The sequence below is a fragment of the Antechinus flavipes genome, chromosome 3, assembly GCF_016432865.1.
Source record: "Antechinus flavipes isolate AdamAnt ecotype Samford, QLD, Australia chromosome 3, AdamAnt_v2, whole genome shotgun sequence".
Taxonomy (NCBI): Eukaryota; Metazoa; Chordata; class Mammalia; order Dasyuromorphia; family Dasyuridae; genus Antechinus; species Antechinus flavipes.
Genome location: NC_067400.1, coordinates 133,957,542 through 133,966,465, shown reverse-complemented (window position 1 = coordinate 133,966,465; position 8,924 = coordinate 133,957,542). Strand labels below are relative to the sequence as shown.

At 37.4% G+C, this 8,924-nt stretch overlaps 1 protein-coding gene across 1 annotated transcript; it reads left to right on the top strand.

Annotated features, from left to right (window-relative positions):
- Positions 1 to 347: 347 nt before the first annotated feature.
- Positions 348 to 8,712, top strand: LOC127557069 (THO complex subunit 4-like). The gene is made up of 3 exons (XM_051990537.1): positions 348 to 362; positions 7,022 to 7,338; positions 8,091 to 8,712. The coding sequence occupies exons 1-3, from the start codon at positions 348 to 350 to the stop codon at positions 8,710 to 8,712; spliced, it is 954 nt and encodes a 317-aa protein (XP_051846497.1).
- The last annotated feature ends 212 nt before the right edge of the window (positions 8,713 to 8,924 follow it).

Here is an 8,924-nt window from a genome sequence, read left to right as displayed (position 1 = left end):
CATTTTAGAGATGATGAACCTTTGAGTCATTGAATTGCATTGCCTAAATAATTTCTTTCAAAATAGTCAGCTTTTTGGTGAACACCTACTGTCTTTAACTAGGTTGTTGGCAAGGATAATGTAATGGTCCATGGAGTGGACCATTGTGAGTGAGAATAGCCTGGAAAATATTAGGAATGAGGAATTATATTGGAGAAATGATTTAGATTTCAAGAATGTCAACAGAAAAAAAATTACTCAGAAGGAAAATGTGCCAACCACTCAGTAAGCATAATCAATTGAAAATTGAAAAACAATTGTTTTACATTAGTGTCTATCAAAAAATTATAAAATAGATTGCCACCAAGATGGCTAGTCCCAATGTGAGAAATGTATGAGAGTAAGGCATAAAAGCTGTAAAAGATAGGCAGGGATGTACAAGAGTTAGGAGTTATGTTATTATTAGAAGGATTCCTATGACAGAGACTGTCAAGTATTAGTTTATTGGAACTTGAGTTTCAAAGAGGTTAATTGATTTCACTGCAGATATTCAGCTACAGAGTAACAGAACAAAGATTAAAATCAAGGTCATTTGGTTTCCTTTCTGTTCTTCTTTCTGAATAATAGAGATATGTCCTTGGTAGTAGAAGGGAATACACAGACATATAGCATTTAATATGTGGCAGGCACTAGATTAATCAGTTCTGTACAAATATTAATTCACATCATCCTCACGACAACAACCTTGAGAAGTAGGTTCTTTTATTATCCCTACTTTAGAGTCAGAAAAGTGAGGAAAGCAGAAAATAAGTTACTTGACCAATATCACATAGCTAATAAATGTCTAAAACTGAATTTGAACTCCTCTTTCTGATTCCAGACACATTGAACTGACCGCTGTGGTACAATGCTCATCAGAATTCAAAATTATTTTAATTAAGATAAAACTTGCAGGCCCACTGAATTAAACAAGACAAAATAAACTTTGGTGTATACTTTGTAATCTCATAAAGATTTCTTCATTTAGAAGCTCACTTGTACTTTGTCAATAGTTTTGGCATATCCTTGAGTAAAAAACTGAATTTCATCAGGAATTTTTTTCAAAAATTAAATTCTCCAAGCAATTTGAAACTTTGCACAAAGGGCTATAAATCTATATGAACCCTTTGATCCAGCAGTGTATTTACTGGGTCAGTATCCCAAAGAGATTGTAAAAGAGGGAAAAGGACCCACATGTGACAAAATATTTGTAGCAGCCCTTTTTTGTAGAGACAAGGAAATTAGAAACTGAGTGCATGCCCATTAGATAGGGAATGGTTGAATAATTTATGACATATGAATGTAATGGAATATTATTGTTCTATAAGTAATGATCAAAGGGATGATTTTAAAGAAGCCTGGAGAGACTTATGTGAACTGATGCTAAGTGAAATGAGAAGAACCAAGAGATCATTGTACACAGCAACATCAATATTATATGGCAAATATTTGTGATGAATGTGACTGTTTCCAACAATGAGATGATTGATGCCAGTTTCAATGATCTTGTGATGAAGAGAGCCATCTACACCCAGAGAGAGATGGGAATTGAATGTGGATCACAAAATAATGTTTTCACTCTTTTTGTTGTTGTTCACTTGCATTTTTTCCTTACTCATTTACATTTTTTTTTGATGTGATTTTTCTTGTGTAGCAAGAGAATTGTATAAATATGTTTATACATATTGGATTTAATATGTTTAACATATATTGGATTGTTTGCCATCTAGGGGAGGGAGTGGGAAAGAAGAGAAAATCTGAAGCATAAGGCTATAAGTGGGTCAGTGTGTCAAATTATCTGTCCATAGGTTTTGAAAATAAAAAGTTTTAAAAATTAAAAAAAGAAGAAATAATGAGCAGACTGATTTCAGAAAAGCCTAGAAAGACTTACTTGAATTGATGTTAAATGCAGTAAGCAAAACCAAGAGAACATTGTACCTGGTAACAACAATGAGATGATTCAAGGCAATTCCAGACTACTGAAGGAAAATAACATCCACATCCAGAGAGTGAACTATAGAGACAGAATTTGGATCAAAGCATAGTATTTTCACCTTTCGTTGGTGATGGTTTGCTTGTTGTTGTTGTTGTTGTTGCTGTTCTCTCAGAAAAATTTCTGATCTGATTTTTCTTGTGCAGTATGATGAATATGAAAATATGTTTAGTAGAATTGTACAAGTTTAATCTATTTGAAATTGTTTTCTGTTTTGTAATGAAGAGGATAAAGGGAGAAAATTTTGGAATGTAAGGTTTTGCAAAAGTGAATATTGAAAATTATCTTTGCATGTATTTGTAAAAATAAAATACTATAAACTAGAAAAAATAAATTTAAATTCTCCAAATTTGGCATTACTTTGCTTATAACAAATGTCCCCCTACTAATAGCAATGACGAAAAATTGTTTTTTGTTTGTTTTTTGTTCATTTGTTTTTGACTAGGTCCTGTTTTTTGTTTACTTTAAAAAACCTATCATACAAGAGACAAATCAATAACAAGTTCTCCCTCCAGCTGCTGGTTCCCAATGATTCTCTTGACATGTTTTGTCTAGATTAATTATGCTGTTATGCAGTAATAGTTTGTCACCTATTGGCATTTTCCCTTCATTTACAAACCCCTTTTCCTTTGCATTTTAGCATAGCTGATAGTGTTTCATTGTGTGCTTGAATAATCTTTGAAATGTTTGACCTTTTCACACCAGCAGAATGTGATTCTTTTTGTTTTTTCTATGACTCAAAATATGTTTTTAAAAGCTGCAACATTTGAATATTTCCTTGGAATAATAGTTTTATAAACCAATGAATTAAAATTAAAATAAGAGAAAGCAATGAAATGTATACATTTCATGAAATTCAACCCTCAATTGGTAGAAATCCATCAGTTGGGAAAAGCTCGAAATGGATTCAGTCAGAAATTCTGTCAGGCTAGTGCTGTTAGAAGTACTCATGTATGGCCATTGTTATCACAAAATGAAACACTAAATTATAATTTTTTTTCTTTTTTTATTAAAGTTTGTTTTTTATTTACAAAGCATATGCATGGATAATTATTCCAACATTGACCTTTGCATAACATTCGTTCTAAATTTTCCCCTCCTTCCCCCCACCCTCTCTCCTTTCTGGCAGGTAGTCCAAAATATGTTAAATATGTTGCAATAAATGTTAGATCCAATAAGTGTATACATATTTATACAATTATCTTGCTGCACAAGAAAAATCAGATCAAGAAGGAAGAAAAAGAAAAACTGAGAAAGAAAACAAAATGCAAGCAAATAACAACAGAGAAAGTGAGAATGCTATGTCGTGGTCCACACTGTTCCCATAGTTCTCTCTCGGGGTGCAGATGGCTCTATTCATCACTGCACAAGGGGAACTGGTTTGAATCATCTCAATGTTGAAGAGAGCTATGTACAACAGAATTGATTGTCATATAGTCTTGTTTCACTCAGTATCAGTTCATGTAAGTCTCTCCAGGCCTCTTTGAAATCATCCTGCTGGTCTTTTCTTACAGAATAATAATATTTCATAGTATTCATATACCATAATTTATCCAGCCATTCTCCAATTGATGGGCAGGCACTCAGTTTCCAGTTTCTTGCCACTAAAAAGAGGGCTGCTACAAACATTTGTACATGTGTCGGTCCCTTTCCCTCTTTTAGGGTCTCTTTGGGAGGTAATCCCAGTAGAAACACTACTGCATCAAGAAGTATGCAGAGTTTGATAACTTTTTTACCATAGTTCCAAATTGCTCTCCAGAATGGTTGGTTCCATTTACAATTCCAGCAATAATTTATCAGTGTCCCAGTTTTCCCACATCCCCTCCAACATTCCTTATTATCTTTTCCTTTCATCTTAGCCAATCTGACAGGTGTTTAGTGCAATCTTATAGTTGTCTTAATTCGCATTTCTCTGATCAGTAGTGATTTTGGACCACCTCTTCATATGGCTAAAAATAGTTTTAATTTCTTCATCTGAAAATTATCTGTTCATATCCTTTGACCATTTATCAATTGGAGAATGGCATGAATTATTATAAATTGGAGTAATTCTCTATATATTTTAGAAATGAGGCCTTTTTCAGATCCTCTGGATATAAAATGTTTTCCCAGTTTTTTGCTTTTTTTCCAATCTTGTCTGCATTAATTGTGTTTGTACAATAACTTTTTAACTTAATATAGTCAAAATTATCTATTTTATGATCAATAATGATCTCTAGATTTGATAACAAATTCCTTCCTCCACAAATCTGAGAGGTAAATTATCCTATGTTCTTCTAGTTTGTTTATAGTATCATTCTTTATGTCTAGATCATGAACCCATTTCAGCCTTATCTTGGTATATGATCTTAGGTGTGGGTCTATGCCTACTTCTGCCATACTAGTTTCCAATTTGCCCAGCAGTTTTGTCAAACAGTGAATTCTTATCCTAAAAAGAGGGGCCTTTTAGTTTGTCAAATACTGGATTATTATAGTCACTGGCTATTTTGTTCTGTGAACCTAACCTATTCCACTGATCAACTTATCTATTTCTTAGCCAGTAGTAAATGGTTTTGATGACCACTGCTTTATAATATAGTTTTAGATCTGGTACAGCTAAGCCACTTTCATTTACTTTTCTCTTCATTAATTCCTTTGAAATTCTTGACCTTTTGTTCTTCCAGATGAATTTTGTTGTTACTTTTTCTAGGTCAGTAAAATAGTTTCTTGGGGGTTTGATTAGTGTAGCAATAAATAAATACATTAGTTTAGGGAGTATTATCTTCTTTATTATATTTCTTTGGACCTATCAATGAGCATTTGATATTTTTCAATTGCTTACATCTGATTTTATTTGTGTGGAAAGTGTTTTGTAGTTTTGATTATATAGTTTCTGACTTTCCCTTGGCAGATAAATTCCCAAATATTTTATATTATCAACAACAGTTATTTTAAATGGAATTTCTCTTTGTGTCTCTTGCTGTTTGGTTTTGTTAGTGATTTATAAGAATGCTGATGACTTATGTGGATTTATTTTGTATCCTACAACTTTGCTAAAGTTGTAGATTACTTCTAATAGCTTTTTAGTTGATTCCCTGGTATTCTCTAAGTATACCATCATATCATCTACAAAGAGTGATAATTTGGTTTCCTCATTACCAACTCTTAATCCTTTAATCTCTTTTCCCTCTCTTATTGCTAAGGGTAGCTTTTCTAAGACTAACAATTTGATTTTCCTCTTTCCTTTTTTTAATCAGATTTACTAAGGGTTTGTCTATTTTGTTGGTTTTTTCATAGAACCAACTCTTAGTTTTATTAATCATTTCAATAGTTTTTTTACTTTCAATTTTATTGATCTCTCCTTTTATTTTTAGAATTTCAAGTTTAGTGTTTGACTGGGAGTTTTTAATTTGTTCCTTTTCTAGCGTTTTTAGTTGCAAACCCAATTCATTGATCTTCTCTTTCTCTATTTTATACAAATAGGCCTCTAGAGATATGAAATTTCCCCTTATTACCGCTTTGGCTGCATCCCATACATTTTGGTATGATGTCTCATTATTATCGTTTTCTTGGGTGAAGTTATTAATTATGTCTATGATTTGCTGTTTCACCCAATCATTCTAGTTTTACTGTCTATTTCTTCTTGCAGCTCTCTTAGTTTCTCTTTTAAGAATTTAGATGCTACCCCACTTGGTGCATATATGTTTAAAATAGATAGTGCTTCATTATCCATGCTGCCCTTTAGCAAGATATAGTGCCCTTCCTTATCTCTTTTAATTAGATCAATTTTTGCTTTTGCTTGATCTGAGATCAGGATGGCTACCCCTGCTTTTTTGACTTCACTTGAATCATAGTAGATTTTGCTCCAACCTTTTACCTTTAACCTGCATGTATCTCCCCGCTTCAGGTGTGTTTCCTGTAAACAACATATTGTAGGATTCTGGCTTTTAATCCATTCTGCTAACCGCTTCCTCTTTATGGGGGAGTTTACCCTATTCACATTTATGGTTAGAATGACCAATTCTGTATTGCTTGCCATCTTGTTAACCCCGGATTAAGCTTTTCTCCCTTCTTTCCCCTTTCCCCCCTTCCCAGTATTAAGCTTGTGAGCACCACTTGCTTCTCACAGCCCTCCCTTTTTAGTATCCCTCCCCCTGCCTTAGAGTTCCTCCCCCTATCTTACCCCTTTCCCTCCCAGTTCCCGTATTCCCTTCTGCTTAGCTTATTCCCTCCCTTTTCACTTTTCCCTTCTCACTTTTCAATGAGGTGGGAAAAGTTTCACCATAGATTGAATATGTCTTAAGATTTTTCACTTAAAGCCAATTCTGAAGGCAGTAAGATACCCACTATATTCATCCCCCTCCCTTCTTTCTCTCAGATATAATGGGTTTCCTATGCCTCTTCATGAGATGTACTATCCCCACTTTACCCTTTTTCTGGTGCAATGTCCTTTCCACATCAATTTCTAGAACAAGGTATACATGTATTCTTTATACATCTATATAGTCAAAATATAGTTCCCAAGATTAATCTTTACCTTTTTAGATTTCTCTTGAGTTCTGTTGTGAGTTCAAATGTGGGGTTCTTGTTCTTCTATAAAATATTATAAAAGTTCTCTCTGGGTGCCTTCCCTGGAATCAGGATTTTGTCGGTCCCTGTTCGGCCTATCTCTCTGCTTGGTTCCAAGAGCTCTCTCCAAATGTTGCCAAATCCAAAGGTCTGGTCCTTCAGCCTCTGCCTCTGCTTTCCTCAGCCTCCAGCCAGCTCTATTCTTCATGTCATTCCGGTGAAATCTCGACTTGTAGCGTCTTCCTCTCCAGAGAACTCTCCGACTGGCCCATTGGCCTATTTATGCTCCTTCCAGAGAGAGGGATTATGGGTAGTTCTACTTAGTACCTTGTTTCAGGTTCTGCCCAAAACATCTTCTTGTAAGATTAGCCATCTGATTCCTTTTCCACCTGTGGAAATATAAGCAGATCCTCTTCCCCAAGCAGTTAACCTATCTAATTCTCTTCTATCGGGCCCTTTCAGAGGTTTACAGCCATTATCGGGCCTAACGGCTCCGGGAAGTCGAATCTTACGGACGCTATCAGTTTCGTGCTGGGAGAAAAGACCAGCAATTTGCGTGTAAAGACTTTGCGGGATCTGATCCACGGGGCTCCTGTGGGCAAACCAGCTGCCAACCGTGCAGCGGTCAGCATGGTGTATTCTGAGAACAATGGTGAGGAACGCATCTTTGCCCGGATAATTGTGGGGGGTTCCTCTGAGTACAAAATCAACAACAAGGCTGTCCGCTCCTTGGGGTTCTTCATAGCAATAGACTCCACAGCACCCTGGAACACTAGGAAGTTCCGAGCTTTGATGAGAATGCCCAGTTTCTCCTTATTGCAGATAAAAAAAGATCTGAACTTTTATCACCTGGCTGCGTTTTGAGAAGAAAAAGCTCACAACATTTTGGCGCCCTGAACGTGGGGCTGACAGACCCCCTCAGTGGATTTCAGTGGAAAAGCTCCGATCCTGATTCAAGTGGAAAAGCCTCTGATCCTGATCCAGTGGAAAAGACTCTTCAACCCAGAAATTAGAGTGAGTACAACAAAGAAATTTTGTTAAAAGGGATGGGATTAGAAGGCACCTAGATGTCTGCCTCTCCAAGGTTAAAGTAGTCTTAGTGTTGGCTCCCCACAGGTGCCCCTTTTTGTATTGATAAAGAGAATCCAATATAGAATTTCTCATTTCCGGACCTGTGCCTGGCTTAGGTTGTCCCTATGGGGAGAAGCCTTACCCGTCATAGGAAGGAAGTACAAAAACAGCTCTTCCTGGCTTGGGTTGGCTAATCCTTGAGGAATCTTACCCGTCATTGGCTAACCAGGTCTCCATGTTTTTCGGAAATTTTTGTTGCCCATATGAGCATCAAGGGGGTCATCACCAGTCTCAAGGCAGTGATAGTGTATGTCGATGGGTTTTGCCAGTGCACTATCTATTCAGGATTTTACAAAGGATGTAACTTTCTGGAAGGCCCAGGGTCCAAAAGACCAAAGGAAAAGAAAGCCAATTAAGGGCCCAAGGAAGGGAGCCCACTCCAAAGAGGGTTATCAAACAGTTCTTGGCGCTGGAGTCCCATCAGGAACAGGCGGGCTGTGGCCCACGGAGGCAGCAGCAACCGACCCGCGCCCTACAGACGACCAAAACAACTTCCAGACAAGAGGCAGCCCGACGTGTTCCGCAGTGACTTTGGAGGCGAGTCCGGAGCTGAGACCGGGACCAAGTTGCTGATCTCCAATCTGGATCCTGGGGTCTCGGATGCCGATATTCAGGAACTGTTTGCTGCCTTTGGAACTCTGAAGAAGGCATCCGTGCATTATGATCGCTCCGGGGGAAGCTTAGGAACAGCAGATGTTCACTTTGAGCGAAAAGCCGATGCTCTGAAGGCCATGAAACGCTATAATGGTGTCACCTTGGATGATAGACCCATGAACATCCAGCTTGTTCTAGCAGAGACTCATCAACAACGAAGACCCGCACAGAGTGAAAATAGAAGTGGAATGACGGGGAGCCGCGGCTCTGGAGGCCACCGCCGGAGAAGCGGCCCCCGGAGAGGCGGCCCTGGAGGCAAGCGAGGACCAGAACGAGGGACTGCAAGAAATTCCAAGCAGCTTTCCAGAGAAGAACTAGATGCACAACTGGACGCTTATAATGCCATGATTGAATTCGAGTTAAACTAGCCAGCATATTCTCTGCATGGAACAGGACCCACGATTCTCCTTCTTTACCCTTTTTGCTGGAAGGCAGAATAGAGATCTGTGGTTCCGCTATTCATGATGGAGTTGTTTCTTTTTTGTTTCGAAATAGGATTTAAAACTCATGGAAAGGTTTCTTTTTTTTTTTTTTTTTTTTGGGGGGGGGTGTTTGTTTGCTTTAGTTCTGAAACAGACCT